The 14,931-nt window shown below is 37.8% G+C and overlaps 1 protein-coding gene and 1 long non-coding RNA gene across 28 annotated transcripts in view; one reads left to right on the top strand and one right to left on the bottom strand.

Annotated features, from left to right (window-relative positions):
- TCF12 (transcription factor 12) overlaps positions 1 to 14,931 on the top strand; it is a 137,777-nt gene that overhangs the window by 89,301 nt on the left and 33,545 nt on the right. For 24 of the 27 annotated variants that reach the window (XM_083712605.1, XM_083712599.1, XM_083712616.1 and 21 more), the window contains 2 exons: positions 12,296 to 12,398; positions 14,073 to 14,212. In XM_083712605.1, coding sequence (XP_083568731.1) covers positions 12,296 to 12,398; positions 14,073 to 14,212 — 243 coding nt within the window. Of the gene's footprint in view, positions 1 to 990; positions 1,512 to 5,124; positions 5,379 to 12,295; positions 12,399 to 14,072; positions 14,213 to 14,931 lie in introns of those variants that run through there. The other 3 variants (XM_083712609.1, XM_083712610.1, XM_083712611.1) reach the window with 3 other exon arrangements.
- On the bottom strand, positions 1,373 to 14,679 carry LOC310831855. Its single transcript, XR_014558029.1, has 2 exons — positions 12,722 to 14,679; positions 1,373 to 12,570 (listed from the first exon to the last, which is right to left on the bottom strand). It is a non-coding gene; the product is annotated as an uncharacterized lncRNA (long non-coding RNA).

Below are 14,931 nucleotides of genomic sequence, written 5' to 3'. Positions count from 1 at the left end.
AAATGTAGGCAATACAATTAATAATGAACCTCACCAAAGAGCAGGGGGCAGCAACCTTTTTCAGCTGTGGGCCAGTCCACCATCCCTCAGACCATGTGGTGGGTCGGACTATATTTTTTTTTGGGGGGGGGGGAATGAAAGAATTCCTATGCCCCACAAATAACTCAGAGATGCATTTTAAATAAAAGCACACATGTTATTAAAATAAAATCAGTAAAAATAGTTTTTTAAATGTTCAGCATTTAGCTGCATTTGAGTATATTGTGTGATTCTTTGGACAGAGTCATGGGCCTAGCCAGGGGGCAGGGGGGCAGCTGCTCCCCCAAATACAGTAAATCAATAAAAATACTTAACTAACTGAGGTTCTGCCCCCCCCCCCAGCAAAATGAAGGCTGCACCCCCACAACATAAATTCCTGTTTACCCAAGTTGAGAATTCTTAGTAAGACTGATATATGGGTATTTATTGATTGCATTTAACCTTCCTATTTTTATTATACCTTGCTTTATTTTTGTAAGGGTGCATTGAAATGAAATCTTAACGTCTGAATTACATCATTCAGGGAGAAGAGAAAATAAATATTAATTTTAATATTAACCAACATTTTAAAAAATTAAGTAAAAATGTCACTAAAATGAATTAGAAAATATGTTTAAAACAGACAACTACAAGGCCAAGTTTATTTTGTTATGTCAATTTAAATATTAATTATAGTCTGTTTTTGTATGTTCATAACTATTAGATTGATGTGTGAATTCTGTGTCCTAAAGCACCACATTTCCCCCCTCAGCTCTTTGAAAGGACATTGGATGTCCTCTGACCCTGGGCTCTAACAGGCACCTAATGATGAAGGGCTTATTGCTTTTTTTGGTCCAGGAAGCAATTAACTGTCTAGGTCCTCCTCCTCCTTCTCCCAGTGTGTAATTCAGCATTTCAAACCAGTGAGTGGCGTATTCGTGAAAGTTGGAAGCAGCTTTAGAGAGAACCAGATGGAAGTATGGCTAGAGATGCATGAAGTTTGGTCTCTGCTGCCACAAAAGCTCTCATTTAATTAAAACAAAAAAAGATTGAATTGCTAAGGATTTACCATTGCTTCCCTTTTTGGCTCTGAAAAATGGCTTTTTTATTTGAGTGCAGCTGCAAACTACTGCCCTTTTGACTAAGGTGTAAATTCTTAAATCCTTTATGGAAGTCCTTGTTTGTTTGCATTACAACTAAACTGGATTACTTTTGAAGGAAGATTTTACAGCATAGTTTCTAACACACGCACACCCTATTTTCCTGTATTAGATGGTTCAGTCCTGTTTTGCATAAATTCTTTCTGAGTAGATGCATGTGTGCTTGTATCTGACTGAAGAATTGCTGTGTTTCATTTGGTGAATTGATGTCTTGGAGGGAAGCTGTGCTCTTAGACTGCACGCTGTGTTGTTTTTAGAGTGAACATGTATTGTGCGTATCCTGTACCTGGAATGAGCAGCAACTCTTTGATGTATTACTACAATGGAAAAACGGTAAGGGGACTTTCCTTTTGTTCTGATACTTTCCAAAGTAGTGTGGCTGGAAATGTTGTTTGTCGTCTCTGGTCTGGTCTAGCAGCTAGATATACTTGTATAGACTAGAATACTTAGACTAAATTGCTTCAGTTAGTGCTATGATCGTTGCACATAACTTGCTTTTATTTTATGCAGCTGTTCTGTTGCCTTGAGAATGTCATTATTTCACTCCTGTAGCAATGCATTTGAAAATGTGAAAGGCATTATTGCTGCTTCATGCAGCAGCGAAAGAAACTGAAACCGTTCCAGTTACTTGCTTTAAAAAAGTGAGTACAAAAAGTGAGGAATATTTCAGAAAGCAACTGGCTGACCAGGCTGCTGTTTCGCACTGAAGTGTTTGTGCTTTATTCAGATACTGTCCTTACAGTGATACCGTGTGCTTTCATTTTGAACATCTTCAATCTGATTCATAAAGTTGAATCCTCCTTTATACAAAAATACTTTCTATAGCCTAGGAATGGTTTATAAATCTGCATCTCTTCAGATGTGTAAAGCAATATGGACATTTTAGAGTATGATAAGTATTGTGTTGTGCGTTGGTCTTTTGTCCATATGGCTTATTGTGTAATATAGACTGAACCTTCCACATTTCATAGGAGCATTAAGTGCATTTTATGGGTTTGATGGTAATCAAAACTTATTTTAGACACCGCAGAAAACTAATCCAGTCGTGTTATGTGTCATGTAATGACTGCTGCTCACTCTGCAAAGTACTTAAAAGCTTTAGTCTCTTTTAGGATTTTACTAACGATGTACATTGGCAAATGGCATTAACTAGAAGAGATAAGTTGCAATTAATATTGAGGCATTCCTATGTTCTGCCCATACTCTCAAAAGTATTGCCTCATATTTTATTGCCGTTGATTAGCAATCTGAGTGATGTGATCCTGTTTTGTTTTGAGTCTTTTAAAGCATAGTCAAACTTCAGTAGCATTGCAAAATACTAAAGGTTTGGTAAATTGCTCTCTGGACATATCTAAATCATTATAAAGTGCATCTGAGTTACAGGCAACTTTAGGGAAACTTATTTTCTTTGGTGTCAACACCCCAAGCCCTCCAAATGGGAAAATGATTCTTTTTATGTCGCCTCCTAAGTTTAAGTAGTTTTGCAGTTTCGTGTGAAGATGTGTATGTTGGAAAGAAGTAAAATGAAGTCTGCAGTTCCCCAGAAGCAATGGGAGTCTGGCTTTCATGGAGTGTTGGTTTTATTCTTTCTCTGGCTCTGAACATTCCTCTTTGTTCTGCAGCGAGGGGGAAAGCTTTGATCTTATTAAGTATTTCCAGGCTTGTAATGGATGGAAGTGCTGGTACTGTAAAGAAGCAAGCCTCAAGAATTGACAGCATCTGCCTGTTATGGTTCATGGGTGACGCTCATGAACTTGAAGAGCTAGAAATTGTATAACAATTCCATATCCTGGTGCCCCTTCTGTGTTGTGACACTTTAGCGTTTAGGCTTTATGGAAGCAACTCAAAAGGGGGTAGGAAAGAGAAAGGTTAAATCATCCTGATTCATTGGTGTATTCATATTTGTGGTGTTAAGTGGAAAATGTTGGCTTGTCTTCTCTACTGCTCTGATTCAGGGCTTCATTCTGAAGCATCTTTTTGCCTTAATATTTGTCAAGGATAGCTAATACACTCCTAAAACTGTATCAGGCTGAATCATGTCCAGCCACCTTCTTTGTAGTATTTGCCCAGTCTATAGTTAATAAAGTCTGGTTACATGTTTCAGAACTTCAAATAAATAACAGTTTTAATTGTTAAGTATCAGAAGATTCCAGCATGCAGTGAGGAATTGAAAGTTTCTGTGGCATTGTATGATTTGGAAAAAGCTACTAGGGCTTTTTGGAGCCCGTGGGAAGGCCTGCTGTCCCTATCTGTAGCCCTCCTTGATCTGTCCCCTTTTGATCTTTAAAGGAGGACAAAAAGGTTAGCAAGTTAACTAATAGAGGCAATATTAGAACAAAGCTGAAAGTTATCTCTGGATATGATGAAGGAGGCAATCCTTATAGGCTCTAATGTGTTGGGATGGAAAGAAAGTAAAAAATCAGATTTTGTTTGTTAGAATGAAATAAATGTGCCTCTTTATATTTTGCTACAGATCGGTATTTAAAAATTCAACTATTCCTCCATTAAGCCGTAACATATTAAAGCCTTGTGGCTTAACCACAGAGCAAGAAGTAGTTTTGAGTAGTTTAATTCTAAAATGAAAAGGCGAGTAAGGCCCTCCCTGCAGACAGATGCAGTGTAAGCAATTTATCAAGCTAGTTTTCAGACAGAATTTTGTTTACATTTTGCTCTACCTATTTAAAAAGTAAGCATCCATCTTCTGGGAACAAAATGTGCATTGTGAGTGTAGGTAAGCCAGTTTGCAGAAATAGGTTAAATGCTGTCACAGTGTGTTGCACTGTCTGTATCTGTTAGGCAACCTGTGTCAGATTATTTTTTCGAAAGGACTGTTGTACTGTGTAAAGAGGTCCGTGGTCTGCAGTCTCATAATAATTTATTTATTTATTTATTTATTTATTTATTTATTTATTTATATCCCGCCCTCCCCAGCCGAAGCTGGGCTCAGAGCGGCTAACAACAGTAAAATAATACAGCATTCTAAAATCGATTCATTATAAAATCAGTTCAAATCAAGTTGATGGCAACCATTGGGCTAGAGTTCTGTGAAGAATTACCAAATAATTACCAAAGAGAATAACCTGTTGACATTCTGGAGACAATGGGTTGTGGTTAGAGAATAATCTCACTGTATTAATGCAGTTTTTCTTCTGTGTTGCCTTTGTTGTATGCCACTTAATTCCACTTTAACAACTGAAGTTGAGGTAATATCTTGCCCCGGCTCTGTGTCAAATATTCCCATGACAGCTGTCAAACCCTGGTGAGAGAGCAGCTTTCTGCCAACTGGGCCAAACACATTCTAAATCTGAGAAAGTGAATCCATACACACTATGGTGATGTACCTAACATATCAGTACAGTAAATAGGGAAGAGTTGACTGGCAAGCATCACCGTCATGGACCCACTTGTGCACTTTGGATCAGAGTCTTTTAATGATGAATGTAAGTGTTCTTTAGAGTCTGAATCTGACAATCAGACACACTGGGGTTAAATTTATGTAATCAGTGGGGTGGAGGGATAAAGCTTTTCTTGAACAGTAAACTGCAAAGAATAAGTTGTTTTTGAATTGTTCCCATGGGGGGGGGGGCGGACGGACCTGCATATAGAAAAATAGCATGTAAAGGAAAAGAGGAGGCTGAAGATTTCTCTTTTCTGTATGCAAGGAAATTTTTAGAGAGGAGGCTGCCCACCCCCCACGCCTGAAGGCTAAAGTGGTACAGTCATGGAAGTTTGAACACTTTGACTGATTGTAAAAACTGGACCTTTGAAATTGAATTGTTTTACGCCTCTCTTAGCCAAGGGTAAGGGGTGGAATCCAACATAGTAGCAAGGCAATCATTCCATCAGTGCAAGGAGTTCGGCTTGCACAACAGAATGTTCTTTCCCCCTCGCCACTCCCTGCACACCCCCTAAATCTGTTCAAGGAGTATCACCAACCCCCTAGAACAGATTTGGAGAAAGCATAACGGTGTACATGGAGGGAGAAGAGGGACAGGAAGTCTTGTCTCAGAAGCAAAAAATTGCTACGCTGATGTGACTCGCTAAGAGAATACCACCCATGATCGATCTTAAGAACCTACAGTCATCATAGCAGATTGACTGTAAATACTTGAAATTTTTAGGGGGAAAGTTTCAGAAACCCGAAGCACCATCCTGTTTTTGTTTTTTTTTAAAGACGTAACTCCATTAATTTGAGTTAAGGTAAGGCATGCTTTCAGAAAGATATATTAACTTTCTAGGGCTATCAGCATGTGGGGAGCAGAGAAAACAATCTTCATTTTAGATTTACTAATATATTACTGGATATCTCACATTTTTTAATTATTAGTATGCCATATTCCCTCATAATTCCTTATACAGATGCTAAGTTGAATTAGGAGAAAATATCTTCATGTGTAGATTTGGGGAGGGGGAGTAAAATTTGCAGCAGCCGTATGCAATTGCTGCAAGAAATATTTGTGTCCTCTTTTATCAGTACATAACATATATAACATGTACTGCAATTTTAACCATGTCTACTCACAAGTAAGTCCTAAGTAAGTGTAGTTAGTACTGCAGCCTATATTTATCAAGTAAACTATGGTTAACAGATTTGGAACCGGCCGGGATTAAGAACTTGGTGTGTTACAAGGCTAAAGGAACAGTAGTTTCTCAGTCCATCTGAAACAGGGAGCTATGCTTAATTAGATATTTCCTTGTTTAATCGTGGTGAACAGAAGAGCAGGGGGTCTCAGTGTATGAGCAAAAGGTTGATTCATTCATCGCCTTATGAAAATCGGATATGATTGTCTGAACTTAGCGTCTGTATCAGTTGTGTTTAGCTGACTCTAGATCACAATAAACATTTGCAAGTCAAGACTAAGAAGGGGCTCATCCAGGAATCTCCAGAAGCAAACTTGCTTGTAGCACTACACTGTTTGATTATTCTCTCTGCTGTGTTGTCTCTAGTAGATATTATACTGAAGTAGCCCAGGAAAATGTTTCTATCTCTGCTCCAGACATCTGACTTACAGATCTTTTCAAACTGATGAGACGATGTATAAATATAGATAGTGTGGATAATTCACTTTTGCTCACCATTTGCAGAATGATAGAGCTGCATTTTTTAAAAAATGTGTTCCCTTGTCAGAAACTTTTGAGAGAAATTTCCAGAGAAACTGCCCAATTTTCTGTTCTGCTGCATGAAATATATCTCCATCCCACCCCTGTTTGTCAATATATACTCCTCTAAGTACATAAGGCCAGGGCTAATTATTTCAAAAGAACTTAATTCATTAGGTAGGCTTTACACAGCACAAATTTGAAAATATTTTTTGCTGCTTTTAACGATGAACTTATTGGGCACAAACTTCTTTTTAAAGTACCATATTTTTGCACTGTATTCATTTAAGAATCACTCTTTATTCCACAGAATGCCTTTGATAAACAGAAGTGTGTTATCACTGACTGTTGCTACTTTGTTGTTTGTTCCACAAAATGCAGCTTGGATCTGGCATAGTTCAGGACTGACAGAAATGCCCATTGCCTGCCTTCTCTTGCATTACCTCAAATACATTTTGACATTGTCTGCAGCTGCAACAACATTGACTTTAAACCAATTGACCACACCTAAAGAGAGGGATGAAGAAGAGAGCAGAGTCATATTCTTGTTTTCTAAATGGCTTCAGTAGCCCTTGACCTTTCTTTAGGTATGGAGAGAGTGACTTCAGCACTTTTGTTTCAGAACATTTTTCCTGAATTTAGTCTATCTCTAATGGTAGCGTCTGAGAGTACTGAACCTGCTTGCATTTCTTAACCAGTCCTTCCCACCTGCCTTTAACTCCCAAATGTTTGCCTGTTGGCTTCCTTTTCCCATTTTGCATTCTCAAGCCCATCTACAGGTAAAGCAAGCGGGGCACTCTGTGTTCCTCTCTCTCCTTTAAGGGTGGACATTGAAAAAACTTTTATTTCTTTTGAGATTTAAAGGTTTGCTTCCTCATTGTCCAGTGTTCTAGAATGGATAATTTTCAGTGAACATTTTGTATTCTTTTGTAGTTTCTTGACAGCAGATAAGACAGCATTAATATATGGTTGTTCCATATTCTTTATATGTGAAGGTGCTGAATATTTCATATTTTCCTTCCAAATAATTTACCTGGCATTCCAGCTATTTGCTGCACTGCATGCATGAGGTGCTTTCCTAATTCATAAAAAAAACAAATTCTTAATGCTGTGCCTGCTAAATACAAAGTCATGCATGATGGGTTCATTGGATTTGTAATTATTCCAAGGAATATGATGCATGTGGCAGAGCTTAACTTGACTGTTGTGGTCTGACAAAGACAATAAAGTGTGTGTGTGTGTGTGTGTGTGTGTGTGTGTGTGAGAGAGAGAGAGAGAGAGAGAGAGAGAGGGGTGGGGAGGGGTGGGTCACCCTTTCTTACATACCCATTTATTAGGGTAAGAGATGCTAAGCACTTCAGAGCTTGCAGGGATGCCAGGGAGGTCAGGTTAGCTGTTTATTGCAGGCTGGAAAGCCTGGTCAGCTTTCTGTAAACAAAAAGATGAGCTAGCTCAGCCTCCCAGAGAAGGGTTTAGACATTGTTTGATGTTTGGGGGCTCTGAGATATGCTTTGCTGCAATCCACAGACTCCGAGAGCCTTGTGCACAGCCTCTGAAAGGGATAAGAGAGACATGATTTTCAGAAGCTGGGTCATTGCTCACAAAGGTTTTGAATAGTTTACCATTTTGAAAGTACTCCAAACACTTAAAGAGCATGCTACCCCCTGAAGGCCCCTCTGTTTATCAACAGCCTCTGTGTGTGTGTGCTTGAGTAAAAAAGATTTGGCATTTCTTCTGAAAAATTCTGAGGCTTGGGCGTTTCCAGATGTCTGGATGAGGGAGCCCCCAAACTGGGAACTGGCTTTTGAGAATGTCTTTTCATTAAATCTCAGGGTTCAGAGTCCTACATCTTCTTAATAATGTACTGCAGCATAGATTTATTTAACAAGAGTTATATATCACTGGATCTTCAACACATCTAAACAGTTTACAAAAAAACAATACAAAATGTATATTTAAAATACAGATAAACTCAAAAGTTGCAAACAACTTCACCTAAAATTTTGAAAAGTAAAACCAGCAGTTTTTAAAAAATATGTATCAAAATTACATTTCTGAGTAGACATGCCTAAACAAAAACATTTGCAGCAGGTGTTGATAGCGATATAGTGAGGCTGCCTGCCTGGTATCAGTTGGCAGCTTGGCACTCTTGCTTGTTTAAATCAGGCTGAATTGTACCCAGTAGTTCCTTTTCTGGGTCCTGGTCTAAGTGCTCAGAAGATGGGAGGCAAAAAAGGGAAATAGTTGTATTATTAATGGTCCATGAGGAGGTGAGAGCAGAACTTTAAGAACAAGGCTTTGGCTCTCTTCACCTGAGCCTCCTTTGTGCTGGATTGGGTCCTAGGCCTTGATTCTATTTAAAGTGAAGCATCTGCCTATATTTAAAGTCTAAAATGCCTTCAATGTCAAGTTGTAATTATAAGCACAGATCTCTTTACTCATAGGCTGCCTAATCTCACTATCCCAGCAATTCTTTTCTGTTCTTGTATTTTTAAATTTTTGTTTGTAGTAACAAAAAATAAAACCTGCTTTTAGCTTGCGAGGTGGGGCTGGGGTGAGCTGGCAGTCATCTGCAGGTGATCAAATGACTTGAGAGACCTGGTTTTAATTTGTGGGCGGTTCTGACTGTAACAAAGGAAAGCTCGCTCTTTTTTGTGGAATTGGCAGACTTTTTCACCACATCTGGAATTAATGAAGCCTTTTGAGACCACATCACTTGTGTTCTGCCGCAAGAATTCTTTGATCTTCGGAATCCAGGCTGGAAGAAGTGCAGCTTGATATCACTGCAGCTATGTTTTTGGAAGCTATACTTAAGATACTGGAACACAGCAAAACTATATAAAGTTGTGTGCCTGCACTAGAACACTTCTGGTCCTTTTTGAAAGGACCCTTTTCCTCCACTTTTTATTATAAAAGTGGTCTGTATTATATTGCTGTCACAGATTTGTTGCAGATAATTTTTTTCTTTTCAGTTTCTCCTTGCACTGATTATTAAACTGAGCTTCAGACTTGCTCACAAGAATTGTTGAACCATTTTCCCAGTGCAGTTTCAAAGTAGCGTGTTTTTGTCACTGTTGGCTTTAATACAATAATATTCATCTCCATTTCTGCATTCTTTAAGTCTTATTGAAGGAACTGCAGTACATGCTAAAATGTTTCGGATTCAACTTGTAAATTTAAGTATTCTCTGTCTGCCTGGTGTCTTTGGATTCTGAATATTTAAAATTGGGCATTTGGTTGCTAAGTATGTGTGGGTGTATACAATGCATGCTATGAATATACTAGTGTACTTCCTGTAAATTGCAGTGAACTGTACTGTACAAAATTAAATCTGTCAGGCTCTCCACTGCAGATAAAAAACAGGGTTTTTTAAAATTGCTTTTAAAAGTTGGTGGCTTCTGTCACCCTCCTCTTCCAAGTGCACAAAACATCTTTGAGATCAGTTGACTTCTGTGTAGAATGTTCAGTTGTGCAGTTCCTTTTTATTACTTTTATAACAGTAAAACAAGCAGAAAGATCTTACATAGTCTTTTTAAGAAGACAGTAACTAAGATGACTGTGTCATTATTGTCAGCTCTCATTTATCCAACCAGGGAAAATCATTCTTTCCAAAGTCAGAATGGTAATCCATAGCTGCGAGGGGAGGTCTAGGGGAGGGCAGCCCTGTCAGGGAGGTTGCAGGTTGTTCTTTAAGTTATTGCCATTCGCAGACGGGATGCAGAGAGACTCTTGGATTACGCGATGCAGAAACCACAGGCAAACAGACTGCGTGGCACACTTGGAAATAAGCAGGAAAGTCCATGGGTGGATTTGACAGTCTCCAGTTTGATCACAGCAGCTCATCAGATGTAGACTAAACCCCAAAATCTTGCTACATATACACTAAGATACTACATTTAGCAGTTGTTACTGTTTCAACAGCCATTACATAGGATTATTTTTCCCCCTGACAATTTCTTGAAAAGTAAAAAATATTTACAACTCCTTAAAAATAAAAAGGAAGTATTTACTATTCAATTACATTACGTAAATTATATAGGAATAATGTGGATTGGTCTCAAGAAAGGAAACGTGGATTATAGTTAAAGTGAAGGCAGCTGTGATTAAGGTTCAGTCAGCATTGGATAATTTTGATCATATATATTGTGATTTTTATGTTGATTTTTTCTGTGAACTGCCCTGAGATCTCCAGGTATAGGGCAGTATAATAATAATAATAATAATAATAATAATAATAATAATAATAATCTTTTTGTTCTCTAGTAGGAAGATGTCGTTAATGTGATATATTGATATTTCATTGTGAAATAAATTAATAGAATGTTAATGAATTAATCTTCTAAGAAATAGTTTTGTTCTGATGTATCAGATTATGTATTACTTGAGCTTGCCAAATATTGACTTCTTAAATGCAGGTAGGAAAAAGTAATTAGAATTGTGAGATGTCATTAGTAGCCTTCATTGTGAATATTTATTGCATTTCAAAGCACAGCACATTTTAAGAATGAGATAATAACGTTAAGCCATACATGCCAGATTTTGAAGTGGTTTGAGCTCCTCGAATAGTAGGCAATTGAGTGATTCATGTAAGTTGTATGTAAGAGAAGTTAAACAAAAACATGTAGTACATGTGCACACACACAATAATTAAAAGTTTTTTTAGAATACATTTTGGACTAGATTTGAAATTGCAGCACTAATTACTATACACCTTGTAAGCAAAAATCTTCACTTTATACGACACAGTTGTTCACTTGTTGACTGCAGTTGAAAGTATCTGGCTGATTCTCAAATGATAATGTTGCTCATTATATTAGCATGAAATATTTAAAGCATGACATTCTGAAGCAGTAGGCCGTGTGTGTGTGTGTAGCCTTTCCAGACTTGTAAGAATTTGCTTGTTGAAATTCTGTTTTACTTGCAGAAGTGTGGTATATTGCAGGAGCAAATAGAAAATGAATTTATTTACAAACTACACTCCTGCAATAAAGAAGTGGGATGTGGTAGTGAATTTATGTGTGGAGGGATTTTGAGCTTAGAAGATTCAGAGTAATTTCTTTGTGGTTTTTAGATGATTCTGGAAGTTTAGCAATATGAAAGTAAGACAATGTAGCAGAAATTAACTTGGATGCAAACTACAACCTGACAGATTTAGAATGCTGAATTTCCTTGGAAAACATAACTTTGCCTCTTAAAAAGGAAAAGATTACTATTCTTAAACAGTAAAACAACTAAAATGAAATAAAATGTTATACAATTTGAATAAAATAGTGTAAACCAAAATCAGCTTAAATTCTGAATCTCCCTAGAAAAACACATCATTCTCTCAAGAATTTTGATTGGTTGTCTATTATGAATGATAGAACATGTAAAATTTTCATTGTATATTCATAAATTTATATTGTCCATGTGAGCTTTGTGCCATTCTGATACTCAGAACAAATTACTGGGCTTAGATTTCTTCTCTTGTGTTTTGTACCTGGCTCTGGTTTTTGGACTTCAGAAGTCTAAAAAGAAAAGAAGACCGAACAAGCTTGAAATCTACTCACTCTGATTGCAAATGTACTCTTTTGAATAGTTGTAGAGGGGTAGCCACTTTAATGTGGTGCAACAATAGGTTTATGACACCTTAGACTAGATAATTTATTATGGCATCTAATGTAGTAGATGATGGTCCATTAAAGTTTATCCTTTGATACTCTATTTTTTTACCTGACCCCTGGAATTGTAACTTAAGCAAACAATGAACAAATTCAATGTCTCTAATTCAAATATTGTTTAGGGAGCCTGCTGCTTGTTCTTCCTTTTTCTTTTTTAATTTAAGTAATTGCTCATGTTTGGACTTTTATCAGGTTGCCTCTTTGAATTAGTACCTTGGAGGGGTGGGCGAGATGGCTGGGTGGAGCGAGGCCTGCTCACGTCACTTGTTTAATTATCCTGTGTTCCACTAGAACTTTGTTTTCACTTTTAACGATTACATGTTTATCTTTCCATTCCCTTCCATTTTATTGGTTTAGGTTTATGCGCCATCTAATTCAGATGACTTTAATAGAGAATCTCCAAATTACCCGTCTCCTAAACCACCAAGCAGTATGTTCGCTAGCACTTTCTTTCTGCAAGGTAAGATGTTGTGAACTGAGCCACTTTTTAAAGACTGGCATAGCAAGTTAACAAATATTATTGAGTGAGATTAGGATCCGAGGAGGGAGAAAATGTTCATACATGATAGGAGAGTTTGTGGGAAATGAAAATGTGCTATTGCTTCTTCTTGGTTCATTTTCATTATGCTAACCTGAAGTTATGTTTACAGATAGGTAGCCGTGTTGGTCTGCCATAGTCAAAACAAAAAAAAATCCTTCCAGTAGCACCTTAAAGACCAACTAAGTTAGTTCTTGGTATGAGCTTTCGTGTGCATGCACACTTCTTCAGATACCTGTTTTGACTGAAGTTATGTATATGCTTGGATTTCATGGGTCATGTCATTTCAGGGCCCATTTCTTCTATATAAGATTATAATTTCATATTTTGGTTTAGAGCTTAAAAACAGCCTAGTGGCATATCATTCCTATTGCATAGCTGGCCCCTGTGCAGGTGCTGGTGAAGTCTGTAGTATCATCTGCTCACAACACAATCTCAGACACATGCCAATTGCCTAGCAAGAATAGCAAAACTCCATCAGCAGTGACAGCCACTCCCACAAAAAGCATAGCAAATTTTCATCTACCAACCAATAACATCACCCACAAACCTCTCTCCTAGCAAATGTGAAATGACAGCCGTACACCCAGAGGACTGACACACACTCCATACCTTTCTCTTGTCCCATGCAAAGGCAATCTTCCCTTTCCCTCCCCAGGGTCCTTGGCTAAGATTTATTTATTCAGTAAATGTTTCGATAAAATATTCCCAAGGTGGAGAACAGCTATGATAAAATTAATACAACAATCAAAGAAGAAAAAAGAATGGAGACAAGTAGCAACTGCAGGCTCTGGGCTGCAGATTCAGCCATTCTGAATGAAAAAAGTTTACAAGGCTTGCTTAAGCAGACCCGTATCCTGGCTCTGACAGATTCCTTGTGGGGAGATGGTTCAGTGGGTTCCGAGTTTAGTAGGAAAAGCCCTCAGGACCACTCCCACTAATACTGGAGTAGGCACTTGCAGTAAACTGCTGCCACTAGACCTCTCATGGGTGACAGTGAAGAGGTTACATAATTGAGAAGGTCCTTCCAGACCCAGCTTGAAAGCAGAAGACCAGCACAATTTGGTTCGGAAACAGGCAACAAACGGAGCTTATGTGAAATTGACATTCTGAATTTTGTGCAGACAGCAATAGCAACCTGTCTACTAGTTACACTTTCTGAATGTTTCTCCATTTGCCTCACATAGAGCCTGTTGCTATTCTTTAAACAGGAGGTTTTAGCGACATCGTCACAGTTATGAGTTCCCTCTCTTCTTGCCATAGCTATGTTTTTGGATTAGGATTGATTGAGTGGTGCAGAGAGCTGATTGGCCAGGGAACAGGAGATTGACAGGAGTGCCTCTAAATACAAGGAAGCATAAAATATGTGTGGGACAGGAAAGATTGTGTGGCTTTGAGGTTTTGAGGATTTTTTTTAAAATGGACTAGTTCAGTGAGAGGGCTGTGCCCCAGTGGACCAGCCTCCACTGACTCAGAATAAAATTTAGCTAGGGTATAAAATGTACATGACATGAGCAATGAAGTGCCGGTACAACATGTGCTGTTTTACTAATCTAAGATCATTCTTTTTCTATTTTGTTTTTATTACAAATAAAGATGGGACTCACAGTGCTTCAGACCTTTGGAGCCCTTCCAATGGAATGAGCCAACCTTCCTTCGGTGGAATGCTAGAAAGTTCCTCCTCTCACATGTCACAGTCCAGCAGCTATGGCAGTCGACACACACACGACCGCTTGGTAAGACAGTAACTCTTGATCTTTCAGTTTGGTCAATTGAAACACAGTTGTTAAAGTTTACTATCATTAAAGAGACTGGTTTTACTGGATTATGGGTATAAGTAAATTGTCATTTAAACCTTTAGCTGATTGATCTATGATAGCCAAGCATGAACAAATTTTAATCTGCACAAAAGGACAAAGGTGTTCACTTTTTAAAAAGCTCCTTAGGTCCTTGTATGTTGCTGTAATACAGAATGGAAAAGGAAAAACAAACAGGATATTGAGTAAGTGTATTGAATGAATATAATTCTATGTTATGGAGGTGGTGTTGTATATATGGTATTATTTATGGGTTTTGATGTTTTCCATACTGAATTTCATTTTTAATATTGTACATACTCCTATTTTGCTATTTCTTTGTAAACCGATTTGTGATCTTTTCTTATTAAAAGCAGCATATAAATACTTGAAATAAATAAAATAAATAATTAAATAGTTTAATCTTGGGGGAAGCTCTTGTTTGTTAATATTGTAAGTTTACTCTCACTTTCTTCAGTTTTCCTGCACATTCTTATCCTGGGTGATGGCAATTTGTCTGAGGAGCCTGTAACTCATAATAAAATAGACAGGAAGCAGTGGCTTACATTCTACCAAGAGTTTTCACATTAAAGGGATGTAAGCAATGATATCCCCCATTAATTTTATATTTACAGTGGTACCTCTGGATACGAACGGGC

This window comes from Podarcis gaigeae, assembly GCF_964106915.1.
Source record: "Podarcis gaigeae genome assembly, chromosome: 14".
Lineage (NCBI taxonomy): Eukaryota > Metazoa > Chordata > Lepidosauria > Squamata > Lacertidae > Podarcis > Podarcis gaigeae.
Note: the sequence above shows the minus strand (reverse complement) of the source record. Positions and strands in the feature narration are given on the sequence as shown.